General features: G+C 36.8%; 1 protein-coding gene across 1 annotated transcript in view; it reads right to left on the minus strand.

The window, feature by feature from the left end:
- LOC102234188 (FERM and PDZ domain-containing protein 4) overlaps positions 1–16,425 on the minus strand; it is a 38,833-nt gene extending 22,408 nt beyond the window's left edge. The window contains exon 1 of the mRNA XM_023329175.1: positions 15,975–16,425. Within this exon, the coding sequence (XP_023184943.1) occupies positions 15,975–16,015 (41 nt within the window). The 5' untranslated portion in view covers positions 16,016–16,425. The remainder of the gene's footprint in view (positions 1–15,974) is intronic.
- Between the last annotated feature and the right edge of the window lie 4,423 nt (positions 16,426–20,848).

The raw sequence follows: 20,848 nt of genomic DNA on the forward strand, positions 1-20,848 counted from the left end.
TAACCTAAAAAGGGGGAAAAGTTTAGTCAAAGTCTGACAGAAATGACAAAAGCATTTCTTTTGTCATGGGTCTTTGTTTTACAGTTGATGTAAAAATGTGGTTTCAACTAATGCTTAAAGATACAATACATTATGCAAATTTTACATAGATATTACCTGCATTCATCCAAAAACCCTCATCAAACTGCAGCATTTTCTGATAAAATGAAGGTTGCTAAACCAATATCACAGGAGACAGCCATGATTTTTAGTATTGTCATATACATGCATTTGTTGTTGCAGTTCACTAAAGTCTTGCAATAACTATTTGCACAGCAAAACTGGAACAGGAAGATCGAATATTATTGCATTCCTGAGATAAGGAGGAAAAAAAAAGGTTTTATAGATAATAAAGAAATGCAGTAGGTGCTTTCTTCAATGCTTTTTAGAAAATAAATGGCAGAATATGTTCCAAAGACAGGCAGGCAGACAGACATTAAACACAAGTAGGATGAAGGTGAAACAAGGAACTGTTAAAGCTTATATGCAACTTACCATCCGAGCTCCAAAGATAAATGATAAATGTTAACACAATCTCTTTAACCTACCAACAGTTATGCATATATGAAAGATGTCTCAACAGTCCACCATGGAGAGTTAATCTGAAGCTGAAGTGTCACAGACCTACTGTATTTGGAGTACAGTAGGTCTGTGACACTGGCATTTTTCCCTTGAACCATTTCCCTTCAAAAACATGGAAATTCAATATGTGCCCAAAAGGAAAAAAACAAGACAAAAAGCCCCCCAAAAAACCTGGTACCATGTTTCAAGACTTGCTTTGGCAGAAAAGGGCAGGATTTTCTTGCATTGATGCCTTCCATCAAGGCAATCAATTCATGTTTCTCAAAAACTTTGCCTCAGGGGATCCATTTTCCTCAGGCGTTCACTGTGTCTGTGAACGTCACGAACGACTCCTTCGTTCTTTGACACAAGGATCACTCCTCTGGGAAACATTATTTGTAATGAGACTCATTCAATATTGTTCAGTCTGTACTGACAAACACTTTGCTCCGAAGAAGACAGTGGCTAAAGGTAAACCTGGCAATGAAGAGGGCGAGATAAATGCAGAAGTTGGCATAATTATATGTATTTTATGTAATCAATTTTATATGATTTTGTACGCAAAGGAGTATAATGCCTCTTATTCTGAGTTTTTAGCAAAAACTGAACCCTGCTGATCCTTTCTAACAATACTTTTCCCTCCATTGAATTGTCATTACTAATCTTACAAATGTCATTACGGCTATTGATAAGGTCAAATCTTTCATTACCTTGTTTAAAAAGCTGACCACTGGCTTGCACTCATTTTCTACACAACAATACACACCCACTTGCATAACCACCTTCACTGTGTAAGAGGTTTCAGTCAATGAACCACCCTTGCACCTGTATATGTATTTCCACGCTTGAAAGAGATGGAAAAAAATAATGCTGAGCAATAGATGTCCAGCCTCATTTGGTACCAAAGTTAATGGTTACTGGGGTTGTCAGGTTGCTTTTTGCGGCATCATATGTCAAAACTGGACACAATGCAGCCGAGCCAGCTGGCACGGGGCATACTACTTAACCACCGCTCCAGTCAGCAAGAATGTGTTGCCATACACACACAACACATACCCAATAAACCCCTCAATTCAAATATACTGCTGCTTTGATTTAGATTCTTGTTGAAATCAATCTTGAACTAATGCACTTCTACAATAGTAAACTCTACAGCTTAAAAGTCATTATCTATAGGTCTAATGTTCCTCCTTAGAGGTTTCAATCCTTATCCCTCATGCAAAGCCATCAGTCATGTGGACGGTCCCAAACGCATTCTCCCGCCCGAACATACAATCCGACTCATGAAGAATAAGGAGTCCTCCGACAGCTGGCGTGGGCCCTGCAGAGCCCGGAGCTTATCGTTGTCTCTGGGAGCCATTTTGGGATTACATGAAGCAACTGTGTCAGCTTAAATCTGCAGGGAAACTTTAGGAGCTTCTTTAAGACAATTTATGGTGTTGCACTCAGACATGTCAGCTTATGTTGTTTCTGTATTTTGCCCTGTATTCTGTGGTGTGAAACTGCATGCAAAATGTTCCCGTATCTACGGTGCACTGCCAGTTAGCAGGCTGAAAAAGGGGCTTTTGCCTTTACTTACAAAAAAAAAAAAAAAAAAAAAACGGTCACAAAAATTCCGATGAGAAAATGTGCAGCAACAAATTATCCAGATAATTCTGGATGTGTTTATTCTATGCTTTCAGAAAGCATTTTTGTACCCGTAATAATCAACGTATTGTGCAATTTTAGCAGTAAAAGGACACTTTTACATCTCTATTCTTTTAATAAAAGCAGTGAGATCACATTATGCAATTAAGCTTTGAGATGACAAGTATTGTCCTGTTATTAATGTTTTAACAGATACCGTAATACTATTACACCATCAGCAGCAGAATGGATAATGCTAATGTCAACTAGCATTGGAAAAAAACCATAGCTTCTGTTTAAGACTATTGTTTAGGAGCGGAGGAGAAATCATAGCATCTATCCATCGGTTGACTTAATTTTTGAATTTTGCAATATTTTGTCATTCTTTACATTGCTGTAAAGAATGACAGCAAGCAGTCATTCTTTACTTGCTGAGATCAGGCCTTACCATAGAGCACTTTTAAATCCCTCAGAAGGGTGCTGGTCAAAAGCTACTGCCTTTGACTAACAATTATCCTGTCTTTCTCTTCCTCACTGGATAAATTACCATATAAATCTTTATGTTTAAACTCAAATTCAAGCTGGAGTCTCAATTATCACCACTTTTTGTCCTAGGTGTCCATTGTGTTCTGCATTGACACCAAGGTGCAAAATCTAATTTCAGCTACCTTGTGATTTCCAGGCCATCATAGCGAACATAACTATTGTGAGCTAAAGGTTTGAACTAAGTACTAAACTGATATATGTCTCTTAACTTGGTTTCTTGTGCTTTTTACATAACTTATAGCTCAAATACTAATTGAAGTCATTTTGAAGATATTTTACTATACTGACAGAGTTCTTGGCCTTTTGGGTTTGAACTCTTTCTGCCTCAACAACGTGTGACTGTACATCTTTCCAGATTACTTTGACATTAGTTTCTATGTTAGATCACTGAGCCTTCACATTATGACAGTCTATGTAAAAATCTCCAATAAAACCAGAGAGATCTGATCTGTTTCTACGTATTACTCACACAAGATATCTATGCAAATTGAATGGATTCACACAAAGGCAAAGAGCTCTCCCATTAAGTTTTACCCTACATTATAACAATAAAACTAAAAGCCACCTCCCCCAGGTTGCCCTCTCCTGCAGATTTCTTGACCACTTTTACACTCTACAGAGCATCTAGGGTAATTGAAGTTCATGCACAATTCAACGGGAAACATCCCCTTTTCCTCCATTTACGTTCTCAGCTGCCGAGTGTCCTGGATGCGACTGAAGACGGCAACCGCTTTTAGAAGAAGTTGTAGCTTAAGTGGTCTGGTGGAAAATACAAGAAGGATGCATGAAATATGTAAAAAAAAAAAGTGTTTGGGTCACTTGCCTTTCAGCCTTTTCTTTAAACTGAGCTGAGTCTGCTTTTTTGACTCACTCAGCCACAAGCGACAACAGCTAAGAAATGGTGTCGGGAGAAATAAAGTCATTTTCTACTCCTGTAGCAAAAGAAAACAAAACAACAACACCTGCCTAACCTTTTCCACATCTGTCATGGTGAAGACGACATGTTTGAACACTGGAGGTTCATCTAAATTAAGTAGATTTGTAATTCTGTCTGAACAAAAACGACACTATCTGACATTAATCTCTCACACAAATTGTCTTAATTGGCTTGTTAGGCTGTCTCCGTCTAACTCATCCTCATTAATTCTCCAACTTTAACACAATCTTTGCTCCAAGCATGACAACTTCAGCCTCTGCTGACCCTTCCCCCATCCAATCCACATCTACAAGCCTCACTTGTGTCCATTTGCTGCCCTCTTTTTCCAGTCTGCTGTTCATAAATGAAACATTGGTACATGTGGTTAAAAGAAAAAAAAAGGGTATAACAAGTGCTTTCACTTCTAGGGCAACGTTCTGTAACCTTAGTATCCGATTACAAGAAGCTCTGGTCTGCAGGCCTGACGCAATTAAATATGCACACAAAGAAATTCCTTTTTGTGTCCCGTTGAACATTAAAATCCACTCTGCAAGTGTCCCGGATACGGTGCGGGGGGAGGATGTTTCCAAAGTATGCAGAATGTTTCAGTTTTGCTATGATGTAAAATTGCTGGAAAAAAGTTTTTGAATGTCTCGTTACTAAAACATTTGAAAATATAGTGCATGCACAAAAATGAGAAAGCTACAAGAACTGACCCATCTAAACTAATCTGATCAGTTAATGTTCACTCTTTGGTTTCTCAAGATTTTCTTTCTTTTTTTTTTTAAGAATATGCAAATGATCCCTAGTCTCCCACTTATTACAAAATAACATACATCTCACAAGGTCAAATAAAACTTAAGGAAGCAAAATAATTAAAGAACACAAAAACCAAAGAATAGATCATTAAGGATTGGAGCAAAGAGAGAGGGGTCTATAATTACTCCTCCTTGGACATCTCTCTATTTATAAACCACAATCATGTATAAAAGTATTTCTAAGAAAAACTATATATATATACAGTACAGACCAAAAGTTTGGACACACCTTTTAATTCAATGAGTTTCCTTTATTTTCATGACTATTGACATTGTAGATTCACACTGAAGGCATCAAAACTATGAATAACACATGTGGAAATATGCACTAAACAAAAAAGTGTAAAACAACTGAAAATAGCCCTTATATTCTAGTTTCTTCAAAGTAGCAACCTTTTGCTGTGATTACTGCTTTGCACACACTCTGCATTTTCTTGATGAGCTTCAAGAGGTCGTCACCTGAAATGGTTTTCACTTCATAGGTCAACCTGCCCTGTCAGGTTAATAAGTGGGATTTTTTGTCTTATAAATAGTCATGAAAATAAAGAAAACCCATTGAATTAGAAGGTGTGTCCAAACTTTTGGTCTGTACTGTATATATATATATATATATATATATATATATATATATATATATATATATATATATATATATATATATATATATATATATATATATATGGAATCTAAATATTAAATATCTAAATATTTAACGTCAGATTTAAGAATTCAGAAAAGCTTAGACTTTAGGTTTGTCAATGAGGAGAAATGATGCATGTAAAGTTATGCACCACATGGTGATCCCAATTTCAATGACACCGACTTGTCAAGCGTTTTCACACAGCTCCGTGGTATTTATGTTGATGATCATGCATTGCAGCAGTGCTGTCATTGGACTTTGCTTTGACAAGCATGCAAATGTATCCTGCTAGCAGACAAAAGTGTTGACAAACAATATAGACGTAAAAAGACTACAATTTAATGTGGTGTGTTACAGTTATTAAAATCAAAACTGACCTGGCTTGTAAAACAAATTGAAATGCTGTAAAGTGAAAATCATTCATTGTTTTGACCAATCATTGCAGCTTTACTGCCAAAAGGCCAAAAGTCTGGCCATCCAAGGCAGTTGACTCTGAATGCAGACTTCAAGATGTTAAGAGAAGTCTCCAAAAATGGAAAAATATTATATTTGGTCGGAGCGCAGACTTTTGCTACTGTACATGTCTGCACAACCAAAAAGACAATGGATGAGAGTGACACTGACTTTTTTGAACACCAGAAAGTAGATAGAAGAAACTTATGTCTCGCATAAACCAAGAGACATAAGTATCTTGGTTGTTCAAGGTAAACAACATCATGTCAACTCTCAAGCATGGAACTAAAAGTGTCATGGTCTGGTGTGTCTTCAATTAAAAGCCATTATTGGACAAAGGTCACAACAAGTGCGATTAACAGTTTGTCACATGCCAATAAAAGGGACACGCAGCGAGAGGGAAGCTGATCAAAGTTGATGAGAATTTTGAAAGAAAACCTGTTAGCGGGTGAAAAGCACTCAAGATCGTGATGAGGTTTGCCTAAGAATTCACCAAAGCCTTTTCATGTCCAGTCTAAGAATGGTCCAGTCAAAGTCTAGACCTAAATACATGGTCATTCATCCTTCCAATATGAGTGTCAGAGTTTTCATCAGTTGATGGTGTGTGTCTTTTTGCAGAGGTACCTGCAAAAATGTTCAACACTATCAACCTCAAAAGCAGCAACCATTTTACCAACTAATAATCTTCAGCTATTAAAAACTATTATTGATGGATTTTATGGATTTAATATTCTAAAGTGAAATCGATTTTTTTTTTCTGGATTTGGCCTTATGTGACACCATCATCACTATACCCCACCTGATGTATTAATTTGTATTTCTGTCAGCCATAAAGCTGCTATAAGTACACAAGCCTATCCTGCTATTTGATGATTGTGGGTAAATATTGAATTTTTTTATGCTTCACTGTGTGTAATTAAGTCTTCCCGCTACAAATATGCTGTTCTCTGAGACTGTAATAAAAGCTGAGCTGCGCTTGTGGTGATTAGTGGGATTGGGAGTTTTATATCCTCCAGGGATGAAACCCGGCTTCCTAAAAAAACTTTATTGGTTTTGGTTACGGAAACATGCCAATGAGGATAATGGAATAAATTAAAAACTCTATAAAAACAACGATTCTTTGTGGGAGTTCATTGAAACTTTCATGCTGCTGATTTCAGAGCAACTTCCTACGTGTTATGCGACTAATTTTAAGACAAGGAATATGGTTGATAAAGTAGAGAAACAATGTATAGACAGTGAACAATGTGGAGATGTTTCAGTATGTACACAGTAAGCTACATCAATCTCAAACGTCTGAACTGGCTGAACCTTTGACCTCTGCTGTCTTATATAACAACACAGCTCCCACTCTAAGCAGGCCTACTTGTGCCTCATCTGCAACTATAAAACTTCAAGAGTATACCTTTATTCTGTTTTTTTTAATTATTCCACCATTTGCTTTATTTATCAGACAGTGACAAAGCAAGTCGAGAATTGGACAGAACATGTTCTTTCAAGCTGAAAGAACATGTTGCTCTTTCCTAAACTAGACTCCAACTCAATTCAAGTAATTCTACATTACAGATTGCTGTAAGGTTTGGATGAAGTGAAGATTGCACAAGTGGATAAAGATGTTATACTTTAAATAGTCAGTCACACAATTATCAAAAGACTTGAGGAATAACAGTCCTCAATTTTTAGCTGTTAAAAATAGAAAATTAAAAATCTTTGGATATAGTCTTAAACAACTACTGTGTCAAGAGTAAGCATTTAAATAAATAGTTATGTACATTAATAGTTCCCACCAGAATCTGTTATTCTGGTGGGATAAACCTAGCATGTTCCATTTGCTTGTATGTGTTTTAAATGGACGGTAACAAGTACAGTAGATCCCTGGTATTCAGAGGAGTTAGGGACCACACCCGGCCTAAACCGCTAAACTCTGTTAAACCCCATCTAAACACTTATAATCGCCTATTTTAATAGTCCAACACATCAAATATAGTTTAATATGAATTTATATGTACAGTGGAAGCCATCTTGGCACTACAGAAGAAGCAAAATATCAGTTTCAAATTAATTTTAGCTTTTAAGTGAGTAGCCATTCAGCCACAAGGAAAATAAATGGGGCTCCTTGATTGGCTGCTGCGCAAACGTCAGCCAGTAATGTCAAGTAGCATCAACTGACAGATTTTTCTGTGTTGATGGTTTAGTTGTCGAGACCAAAGACCTGACTACCTCTACTTATCCAAGTCAGCTGGAGGGAGTCATAGATCAGCACTGCTTTTGAACACGGGGATGCATTCAGTTGTGCCATAAACAAAAAGACTGAAAGAATTACAAACGACAAGAACATCTGCAGTCAAAGCTCAGGCGTCATTCTGCCGGCTAAAAATACCACAGCAGGACAAGCGTCACTAAACGCTCCATGAATAAGATTACACAGGAGAATGGCTGATCATTAGGATGAATGAGAAACACTTAAGCTCACATTGTGCTTCCTGAATCATAATGTCGGAGAGAAAATCTCTTAAGGCGCAGAGTACGCTTAGTGAAAAAATGGGAGTTAGAATCTAAAGAACTGAAAAATAAAAAGTCAAACAATAAGAAACTGAACACACTCCCTTAAATGAATGAATTTAGAAGTGCAATAACCCAAAGAATTTACATTTCTCTGCAGGAAAGACAGAAAACCAATCACCTCCTTTTAGGGATGGTATTTTAGAGGCATTTCTTAAAAGTAATTTTATAAAGTCTCCTTTTGCAATCAAATTCTTGTGATATAATTAGCTGCCTTGACAATAATAGCATTCAATCTGTTGTACATTCATCTTTTCTCATTAATGAAAAAGATCAATCTTCTTCTCAGCTTATCTGCGATTGGAGGTAACGATTGTAGGAGGAAAACCCAAACATCCCTCTCTGTCTTGACATTGTATTAAAAACTTCTGTATATTTTAACTGATCCAGTTGATGTAGAATCTAGAACCAGACTCAAAAAGAGCCGTCTACCTTATTCCAAGTGGGAAAAGTTGACTGCTTTAAACGCAGTTATAGGCCGCTCCAGTGAGATAGTCCAGGTTCATGAAAGTTTAAACCCTACATACTGAATGCTGCATAGATTCTGTTAAATAAATTGAAATTACTTTGGACTGTATGTGCATGTATACATGTATACATGTGCATGTATACATGCACATACAGTCCAATGTGTACATTTTATTTGTTTTTACTTTGGCTTAGGATGTGTCTGGATCCCTGGGGCAGGATCACTGCTCAGACCCAGTTGGTCAGAATGATTTGCTTCTATTGATTTCTTTGACTGTAATAAAATGATTCAAGAACTGGTGGTAGTCTTCCCAAGAGATAGGTCAGTGGGTGAAAGCTGTATGACACTAATACAGCCAATTCACTGTCTAGCTTATAGCTTCTGTATGAAGCTACAACAGCGAAACAGTTGGATTCTCTTAGATTGACATAAAGTTCAAATGTAAAACATAAAAAACAAAGGCAATGAAAATCTTTAATTTTTTGTAGCTTCCTCCTGCTCATTTTTCTAGGCTCATTCTAACATTTTATGAAATAAACCTTGAATGCAAAGTCAGAAAACTGCCCAAATTTAAAATGTGCACTTACTAAATAACAGCTTTTATAAAGGTCTCGAAACTGTACTAGCAATTCAAGTGTACAATGACCAATGCTGTTACTTAGTCCAACAATGTGAGTGTTTATATTAAAGTACTAAAGCTTTCCGTTTTCTATACACCTTGTAGAAAGACTTGCTATTGCTACAGTTATTCTGCAATTCAGATAGACTGCTGAAGAAGATGCTGTCCACTTTTTCTCACTCTCCATTTATGCATTGCAATTTGCAATTATTGCTCCCATTTATTTTGTCTTCTCTCAGAGATTCCGTGGTTTCATTATTCCAGGACTCTTGGGTGGATGCTTTCTTTTTGTTTCGCTACTTTGTAGATGAAACCATTTAAGGTGATATTGCTACCATACGTATACTACCATGTACTTTTAGTGTTCCTGTGTGTTGCCGTCTGTTTTCTGAATTACATGACTGAACTGCTGCTATATTTCTTTCCCATAAAAGCACACCTTGTCAATTTTTTTCTGAATTTATATATGTTCCTTGACTTGACTGATAAATATAGAGATATTGAAGTTGTTCTCACAAATTACAAGGACAATAATTTGAGTGATTAAGCCTTTAATTATTATTTTGATTGGCTTTTCGAAAAAGTGTTGTTACGGGTTCGATTTCAAGCCAAATACCAGATCTATATGTTATTATGATGTGCGCTAGAAGAAAGAGGGGACTGAGTCAGCAAACAAAAACTCCTAAAGTCATGTCATGGTTACAAAGAAGCATTTATCTACTGATACAGCAAAACCAGATGTGCCTATTTGTCAGCTCAGCAGTGTCTCCTTCAAACTAAGGCTTCAGTGGGACATGTGCACAGGAAAGAAAGTGTTTATTCATGTTACATTACACTTTATGCTCTCCCGTTGGCGAGAGTTCAATAGGAATGTCTCATTTTTGAATCAGTAAACAACTTCAGTCAGCTTTTGGTTTGAGGGAGATGATGATGCTTCCTCTGAACGCTGTTTGTCTTCGCTGCGAAGCAAAGATGAGGGAAGGAAGTTCAAATCTTAAGAGTGCAACAAACACAACGGGTTAGTGCATCATTTGCATACGTGATTAAAACTGGTTACATGTCAAAAGGGGAGCTGGAGACTTTCTGCAGCACTGAGAGATGACTGGAAATTCAGGGGAGAAAAAAAGTGACGATCATAAGCTAGCAGTATATTAGTGTTTGCCGGAAAATGAATCTCTTGAGAAGATACAGCTGAAAATGCAAGACTGATGAAAGCGGAGCTGATATCTTTTATGAAATAAGCTCTGTGGGATAACAAATGTCTCCTACGGCAGGCTGAATTAAACTTGCGACTCTATGAAAGCAGCCCGTCCCCAGTATAAATTATAAGCAGGGACAGTGCAGGGATAAATGGATGGATGCGCTGCCATATGAAGCATAGGTAAGAGACGCAGAGAGTGAGAGAGACGTGTGATTTTATGTGTAAGATGAAACAGCCAGCTGAGTGTTCATGTTGGCGACCTACCCTGCACTGATCACCGACCAAATCCCTTAGGAGGATTATCCAGACTCAAATCAAGAAAATCGTGCAACTTTAAGGGTCAACAGCAGACAGTGAGAAAAAGACAAATGAGGAGGAGGGGTTGGCGGAAACGTGTCTCAGCCTCATAAAAAATTACCTTTGTGATGTTTGTAGTTAAAATTAAAACAAGTTCAACACTACGGATACACTTGCAAGGAGCTGAATAAAAAATTACTATTGGAAAGCAGTAAAAAGCACTAAATGTGAAAATTATTGTTTAAGTGTATTAACTGTTACGATTTTGCTTTTGTAGGCAGTCTGTAAAGACATGATGTTGGGGAAACTAATGTTGTTTTTTCACAAAGTCACATGTGCCATGTTTACATGCATCTCACTATTGTAAGTTACATAGTTTCAACATATTTAGCAATTTTAAGTGAATTATTGAAACAATGCACTTTAAAAAGGTTAAGGAAAGTGATTTGGAAAGTGCATAAGGAAGAACATCAGGCCCACAGCATCACAGATAAACCACCATACATCACAGTGGATATGAGACTTTTACAATTATTCACCCTTTGTTGTGTTTTTGATCCCCAAAATTAAAGTATCAGTCCTGTTTAGATGCTTATATTTGTGATGGTAAGAGAGTAAAGGTTTCCAAACAACCAATTTGCCTGTAGATAGTGTCTATTGGGTGTTTTTTAGATTCTGTGATCCCAAGGTGCCAGTTTTGTCCCATCTGTGAGTAGATATGAAATCTTTAGGGAAGCGGCCATTTTCCTGCCGCTATTTACTTACTTATGAAGATCAGAACATCTTTTTTGCTTTACTTTTTTTGAAAAGTGGCCAAAAAAGTCTCAATGTGAAAGTACCCAACTACAATAAAAATACATTTATTTCCAGGTTTTTTCATATTTTTACCAGGGTGGTTTGCCCTCATAAAATGACAATGAGAACTAAGTTCGTTTAGAAGGAGGAACACTACATCTGGGGCACATCTTTACTTGCATGTAGAAATAATATATTTTAATAAATTTCTTAGGGCTGAACATAAACCCAAAATGTTTAAGTTTTGCTGAGAAAATGCCTCCATAAACTGAATCTATAGTAGTACTGAGATCTGTGTTCCAAACCTCTCAGCGCAGTCTGGCTACAAAAAGAGGCAGGATAGTTTAAGACTGAAAACAAAGGTCAGCCTCGAAGCCAAAGAGGCTGTTTATCAGTGTCGGACATGATGGATTCAGCTGAAAATCCTAAACAATGATGGACAGACATTCCTCGAAATGACCCTGAAAAATAATAGAACAAAGGATGATGGGATTGACGGGTGGTATACATCACTGCGATGTTGCTCATTAAAGTCCCAAGTAAATTTGATCAAAGTGCCTGTCTGGGATAACACACAAGTAAAAGTTCATGATGTTTGTGAGCCCTATTAAAGCAACTAATGGAGCCACAGTTTAATAAACTCTGTTCTAGATCCCACAATGACTCACATGGCCTGGTGAAATCAGCAGCCATTGTTGACGCCATTGTCTGCGTTGTGACAGAAGCTTGATATTCCAGGCGAAAAGGCTGAAATATGCAGGGCATCTCCTCCATATCAATGCAGGTGGAGCTAGTGGAGTTTTCCCAGAACACAGAAACAAGCTCTCTTAAATCATATTAACCCCATTTAGGATGACGTCATGAACATTTAATTTCTGCTGTTAATTTAAAGGAATAAAAATTGCTAGTTGGAGTCTTCTTCACCTCAAGTCTGAACTTATATGTAATGAAGAAAATTGGCTAATTTATACCAGAATTTGGTGACTGTAGTGTAAAATGCAAAGATATGAGAGATTAATAGAAATCAAATGGGGATAACACTATAACAATGGGGAAACAAGTGGATATATTCAGTATAAGTTGGTGTAATTTGATCCAAATGCTAACATGATATCATAAATGTGCTAAGCACCCACCCAGCTAACATTGAATGTTGTCATGATTGTTGGGCGAATGTTTGCAGTCGTCAAAATCAAACACCAATAAACCTTGTTGGACATCGTCTGTCAATGCTCTTATAAAAACGTCCAACAGACATTCAGATAAAGCTCAGACAATGCCAGAGACGTCAACTTTTTCTAACAAGACAAAAATAATAATAAAAAATAAAAATAGTAAAGGTCATAAAGATATATATATATATATATATATATATATATATATATATATATATATATATATATATATATATATATATATATATATATATATATATATATATATATATAAAAAAGATATAAAAACCGATTAAATAAAATCACTGGAAAAATCTTTTTTTTTCTCCACACCGAGAAAAAACTCTAAAGAAAGCAGCATACAGAGCTTAAATCAAGCATCGATCTAGAAAGTTGGGGGATTTAAGTGAATAAACATGGCGTGGTTTTTAAAGAAACTGCTGATCTGCTGGAATTTTCACAACTATCTTGCAGGTTTACAGAGAATGGTCCTAAAATAGAGAAAATTTCCACTAAGAGGCAGTTTTGTGAGCAAAAATGTCTCGTTGATGTCAGCCGAGAATAGGCACACTGGTTCGAGGTAATAGAAAGGCAACAGTAACTCATAAATACTTTCTAAGGCCAAGGAGATCAAAATACCATCTCTGACTGAAAACATGTTCAACCTTTAAGCAGAAGGATTACAGCTAAAAATAAGAAAATGTGGCTGGTCAATGATAGATCAGGTTGGTAGTGGTATAAAGATATGGGATATTCTTGGCAGACTTTGATGACCTAATCAGAATAATTTGAATCCCATAATCTACATGAGTATTGTTTCTGACCATGTCCAAATCATAATATTACAGTAGATCCATTTTCTTATGGTGACTTCTACCATAATAACTACCTGAAACTAGCCGGGTGTAAACAAAGTACACATTCTGGTAAGAATCACTTGAGTATGTCATATTTTATTTAATGGACATCATCCAATTCCACTTCAGAAAGACCAGTTTTAACACTCAGTCCTTGAGCTACAAAATAGACATTTTACTTGATTTTATTTGACATTACCAATGTTGAAAATGTAATTTAACTCCAAATATATTAGCTTAATAGTGCATTATAATCCCAAGCATTGTCATATGGCTCTTGGTACAATGGAGCTCTGCCCTCAGAAGTAGCAACATGCATTTGGCACACATTGCTGAAACCCAATACACTGAACACAAACAAGCAGTGCTGGCTAGTTTCCCTGCCAAAAGCCAACACAATGAAGCCAAGAAATGCCCCACACAGCAGAAGCTGATACAGTTACTGTGTCTTTAGGACTCATAGACTGGCATCTTCAACGAGACGGACTGGATTGATTTTCTTGAAACTAAGCCATACGTGAATCAACAAATGTCAACATTTTCCACTATTAGAATTAGCAGAAGACGAAACAGTTGCTGGAGCTGTTTAATTTCCCATTTTATGATGAATGATTCATTTCCACTGTAGAATTGTGATCATAAAGTTCTTTTTGATGCCTACATATCAGTTTGTGCTTGTACACCAAGTTACAAACCGTCATCATGACATGCTAGAGATGCACACCAGCTGTCTGGGACTGCAAAATTCTAGATAAAGAGTGTCATGTAAAAGTGGGTTTGGGAATCTTCTGCATGGCTAACACACATAACAACAACAACAACAAAAACTGGAATTGCTTTCAATTGAGAAAAACAAGGGTTGGGGAAGCACTTCTGCATAGAAATTGCAGCTATTAATGCAAATGAGATATCATAAGAAGGAATGATGTGAGTACATCTTCTACTGTTCTCAGTGCGATGCTGTCATCTATATCAATATGATATGGTTTTCCATTTTATGTGCCGTTTGGGGGGGAACTTATCACTCTGACCGTTTCCACAGGAAAAAGTGGGTGAGAATCACTTCATACTGTGATCACAATGAGCTTTTAAAATAAAAAAAAAGTTAAAAAAACTATTTTCTGTAACAGATAAAACTTTTGGAACTAAACCTTCATAAAGCAATCTTTTATTGTAACCATATATAAAATATTTAAAAGGGAATCTAAATATCTTAACTCATATCATCCACACATGTTCAAAGAGTCGCTTTGGATGCTGATGCTGTGGGCAGGAAGGATCTCTGAAAGCAGTCAGTCTTTCAACAAATCTGAAGAGGCCTCTGACTTAAGACTGTTGATGTATGACAGTCCCATGACTGTCATGACGCATTAACAGCTGACTTTATGGCCAGCAAAGACGCTATTCCATTACCAACTCTGCAGGGATTTGAGACTGGAGTTCAAATAATATTTGAGCTTCTGAGATATTAAGCAACTATTCCCAGTTGTAAAAACAAAACATTGTTGTTACGGTTATGCATTGTAACAATTGTACAAAAATTAAAAAGTAAGCGCAAAAATCCTTCCAGCTGCACAGCATCAAAAACAAAGAGAATAAAAATGATCTAAACCAAACAAAAAATCAGTGATATTTAAGAATGTAAAACTTCTTACCACAAAATTCTAATTCTGCTGCATAACCCAAGTGTACTTGAGTTTAATGTCAAACTGATGACTAGATATTATCCTTGAGGACGTTCCACAAGACAGCAGACTTCATCAACAGACAGGATCCATCAACTAGGGAAAGTCCTCAGTGACGGGTTAAGGTAAGTTAAAAGATCTCAAAAGCAACTCTCAATGATTAAAGGAAATTAAAAAGCAGAAGAGAAACAAAATCATTTAACTTTATCGGTCTGAAAAGAGTTACAGCAACCAGTAAAATCAAGCAAAATAGAAGAAATCTATTGTGGGCAAATATTTTCCACACCACCGTAAGTAGAGGTGAAAACGTCTCAAGAGGGATTCATCCCCACCATCTTCAAACAACCTTGTATTTTCAGTAACAGTGTCATCATTAACAGGTACTGGTCTGCTGCCTTTATCTGATGTCAAAGCTGTTTCCTACACTTCAGGTTTCTTCATCTTATGGTGAACTTTTTAGATATAGTACAGATGTGAAGAAATATACAATTTTAAACTGAGGTTGCCTTGAATAAATCATGCAAATGATCACAGGTGACTTTTCTTCTCTTCTTTTGTGAAAAATAAACCCAGATCATTAATAAAATTGGGGGGAGGAAGGGTTATTAAGAAATGCATTCAAGATATTAATTTTCCTGATTGTAATTAGTGTGAAATACTATAAAAAGCACTTTAAGCTTCTAAAAATGTTTTAAAAATTCATGCATGCACTCACCCGGACTGTTTTGGCTTTTTGGAGAAGCCAAACATGTCCATATGCTCCTGTTACGGAGCTCTGCGTCCCAAAGCTTAGGTGCTCCTCATTAGCATTCTAATCCACATCTGAATCCCTTCAACATTTTACGACCAAAAACAATCCAGTGCCAGCCCGGATCCACATCTGGAGTCAACAGAAGTCTGCTGAATACGGAAATTGCTTTGCATTCATGAAAATGAACTGAAATGGAAGCGAGAATGAACCAACGCGTCGCTCGGTCCGGCAGACGGACAGTCCCGTTTCTCTGTCATCACTCTTCCAAAGTGATGACAGAGACAGCAGGAGTTATCTTCACCTCTCTGCTCTGTCCAGGAAAAGGCAGCCCTTCCTGCCTCTCTACTCCTGGATGACTGAGGCTGCAGAGAGCGCTCTGTATGTGCTCCACATCCCAGAGCACGGGGAAGTGTAGCGATCGTAGCTGCGGCAGGGTGGGAGGACTGGGTAAGGGGGGTTGAGAGGGAGGATCAGACCGGATGGATGACGGATGCTCTCTGGCTGTGGCTCTGTCCTCTGTTCATCTGGGCTGCAAGGATACGGAGGCAGAAGGGGATGTGGGGTACCGATGGTTTGAAATGAGGAATAAGCGGTGGACGAGGGGACAACCAGGAGGAAAAGTGTCTTGGCTGTGAAGAGAATGTAACTTAGAGAAATGGACAGTGAATGATAGAGCGGTGTTGGGTTAAAGAAAGCTGATTCGGCAGAATGGGAAGAAGAGATTCATAACAGGTTCTCTCTAAAAACAAAACAAGAAAAAAAAAATCCCATAGTAATATTTGACTTTGCATGACCTTTAAAATGGTTAAAACTCCATTTACTTCCGATAAAGCTAATCTTTTTAATTTTATCTGGACTCCATCGTCTTTCTCATATCATCAGCTAAATGTGTTTCAGTGCACAGATGGTCCAGCTTTGACAAAATGTTGCGTTCATTGGCCTGGTGCCACAAGTGGCTAAATACCCATCTACCAAACAAACCTCAGTGGTTCTGATGGACTTCCTGTGAATGCAAATGAGTTGGAGCAGAGGACATTTTTCTCCATTGCCTTTAGTATGAATGCTAATGATACTACCATTCAACAGCGCTATCACATTCACACGTCAGAAAAGAAAAGTAGTAAGTGGAGATTAGACGAATGTCTGAAGGGTCATATAAACTGATGGAAGAAAATGTATTCTAAAAGCCTATTAGTTATCGACTGATATCTTCTGCCTCCACAGACGGCCTCCAATCTTAAGATTAAAAAAGGGGAAACTGTTTTATGACAAAGCAACAACACTGACAAGAAAATCAGTAAGGAAAAAGCTTGAAAAAATCCCTAAAACATCCATTTGTTTTCAGTGTCATCCCTATGGTCACGGAATAAAGTAGGAAAATCAGGGGTGCACCGATTGCACTTTTCTGGCCGATCACAATCACAGATCCTTAAAAAGCCTGACCTGTCAATACCAATTTTTTTAAACCATTAACAATAACATACCAATAAAACAGAAAAAAAGTTGCTAGATTTGTTACTTTTCGTTTAAACAAAAAAGAAAATCATAGACAGGTTCAGAAAAGTCGCTAAATACAGCAAAGTTGCTAATATCACAATAGTGGGGAGACCACTGCTAACTTTGCGCGTGCAGACGTGACCTGGTGGGTCTGAGCAAAGGGGACAGTGGCTGATTTTCAGAGCTTTCTGGATAAAATCGGTTTTACATGAAAGTATCGGTTAATTGTAGATCACTCAAAAATAAAGAAATCGTGTTGATTTCCTTGGCTAGAATAGAAAAATCTACCTACAAATGTTTCATGTTAACATGAAATATTTTGGTAGTGTCAATAGACTCTTCATCAGTTTTTAGCCCATATAGACATATGGAAATAAATGTTTAGTATGATTTTATAGTCAATGTTTATGCAGTGATCAGACTTTAAATAGGATAGATGTATGGATAGATGAAGCTTTTTGCAAATGGGATATATCATATAATCTGCTAAAACAAATATTTTTCAAAACTTTTTACCCAGATTTGGAAAGTGTTTAAATCCAATCTTGTATTTTTCAGACTGCACCAGAGTCTATACCTAACGCCTTATGAGGTTCAAGTCACTAAACTTGCAATTTCTATATATAAACATCTGTTTAGTGAGCATGGAGCAATTTAATCTGGCATATTCAAGTGGAGCAAGAGAAGATTAAAACATTCCTAAGGGATTCTCACTGGCATAGCATTGCATAGACTAGAAGAAGACCTGATATAGACAATTTGATATAGAAGTTTTAAAAAAAAAGTGTCTATCTTGCTCTCAGTGCAAAGCCGTCAACTTAATCAGGCAACTTTTAGTCAAAGTTTCTTTGATAACTGCTTGCAGCGTGCCCCCATAAGGCACACGCTGCAAGCACCTCCATGTTTGGAAACATATTAAACACACACTTCTGTGGGTGGCAAGACAAAAGGACCTTTGTTGCCCTCTCATAATTTCAAACTGGTTAACACCCAAACCGATCTCTGCAGATGACGGAGACAAATAAGTGTAGGCCCCCTTATCTGTCAGTAAATTCAATTTCCTGTCTGTACTTTATCGTTGATATAACTTGTTATAGGACATTATGCATCCCTGGCAGCTTCCCGGTGGCAGTTTTCAGGAATTCATCATGATACTGCTTTTGAAATTATGTGAATTTGAAAGGTGAATAAATCCAATATGATTCCTCTCAGACTGTTGCCCAAATTGGGTAGACATCGACAGTATATGTCAAGGCAAATAAATAAAGGCAGCAAGCTAAATGATGGGAACATAAAATAAAAACCAAGGCAAATACCAACTTCTTAGTGTATTTGATGGGTTATAATCATAATGTCATCTGACTTTAGATTAAAGAGAGTAAGAAAAATTACTGAAAAAGTATTTGCATATTTTGAATTTATAGGGTAGAAAATGCAAAGGAGACAAAAGGTTCAGTCACCGACATGCTTGGAAAGATTCAAGACATAAAGGGGAGTGAATGAACTTTCACCATGGTCTACAAATTTAAATGATATTATGAATTATGTTCGGAAGAGATGCAAAAGGGGTGAAAACTAGGTATTGATTGCCTACAATCTTTCCCACCAATCTTTGAACTTGTTGCGGGGTGCCACTGTAATAATCACTTTCATGAAAAATTAAGAGGAGACCTCAGGCAATTTTAATTTGATTCTCCAGATTTAATCTTAAACTGAATCATAGTTTCTGTTTCATGTTATCATTCTTATTGAAAAATTGGGAAAAGAGCAACTGAGTTCACCAAAAGTCACACGCTGAGGCAGAAATGCATAATGAATGTGAAAGAGAACTAAATAGATGGTTTATTAAATAAGCGAAAGCTTTGCTCTTAATAAATGAAGCACTCGGGGGACATGTAGATCTTTTTTCTTCTCCCCTTCAACTGACTATTGTTCCAGTAACTTAAGCTTTCCCTTCTACATGGGTGTTCCAGTACAAGTGATGAAAACTGGACTTTGAAACCAGCCGCATTGGGATAAAGAAGTTTAAGGAAACTCCTAAAGATGTTTTCTTTTAATAATTAATTCTTCTATAATCAGTAAGTAGTAATTTGTTTTTACTTGTGTGATTATTTGTTATCATTTCAAACTAGAGAAAACAGTTTATTACATGTTGTGGTGCTAAATACAGAAAACAAAGTAACATGCAAAACACAACAAAAAACCATTTCTTTATTTTATGTACTAAACAATAAAAGAAGATACTAACAAATAGATATTTATTGAGGTACAAATAGATAGCGAAAATACGGCATCTGTGAAACTTTTCCTATGTTCGTACCCATGGCAACCTATTGCACTCTGAACTCAGGGATCTCAGAGATGCTGATTTTCCCAGTCGGTATTCTGACTTCAGTGGTTTATTGTTGTTGTATTTCTTGAACTCACTGGAACCTGACGAGGTTTAAAGGCATTCTAAAGTCAGATACCAACAATTCGTCAAAACAAGAAACACTAACGATATTGCATATTTTAAGTGTAGAGGGCTTATTTTCAAATTTTACTCAGTTTAATTATACATACAAAAAAAAAAGAACCCCAAGACATTCTCTGTATTCTCATTACATGTCAATAATAAACTCAAGCTATTAGGAGTCATCAGAGGCGCCCGAACAAAGATGCAAATGGCAGAAACTGATTCAGGGATAATAAGGACAGCAGTTTTTATAGCCGATAGGAGGTGATGCTGGAGCGGGGCAGAAGAACTCATTTAATCCTAGGTTGCACCACATATTGTAGATACAGAAAATATTCAATCTTAGTTGTGATCTGGAGTGGTTATTTAGTAAGTGTATTTCTTGTTACCTTAATTTTCATACACTGCAAAAAAACAAGATCTCAAGGCATGGGATCTGATAACATTAAAATACTTTATTGCTAAAGTGAATTCTGTCTTGGAAAAGGCTATCTACTTGCAATCAGCATGTGACTTTGTAAAGTGTAACAAATATATGCTAAAATTAATCAGAATATCAATTTATTCAACAGGAAAAAGGTTTGAGTGCTTCCTGTTGATTAGGGGTCAGTCTATATATCAAGTTCAAGTATTTTGGTGTTTTATTCACACATAAAGATGGTACTGAGCAGAAGAAGAATAGATGATTTGTTTCTGGTCCATCTATTTTCCAACCTTTACCCATTGTCAATAGAGCAATCATGACTAACGGAACGATTTTGGATATAGCTTATAGATTAAAATAAGTCAGTTGAAGTTTTCCTTCTTGTTATGCAATCTCTAATAGAGACGAAATGACGGATGGTTATTTGTAGCCCAAGATATTAAGATAACTTCTTTTACCTCA

The sequence above is a fragment of the Xiphophorus maculatus genome, chromosome 24, assembly GCF_002775205.1.
Source record: "Xiphophorus maculatus strain JP 163 A chromosome 24, X_maculatus-5.0-male, whole genome shotgun sequence".
NCBI classification, from domain to species: domain Eukaryota; kingdom Metazoa; phylum Chordata; class Actinopteri; order Cyprinodontiformes; family Poeciliidae; genus Xiphophorus; species Xiphophorus maculatus.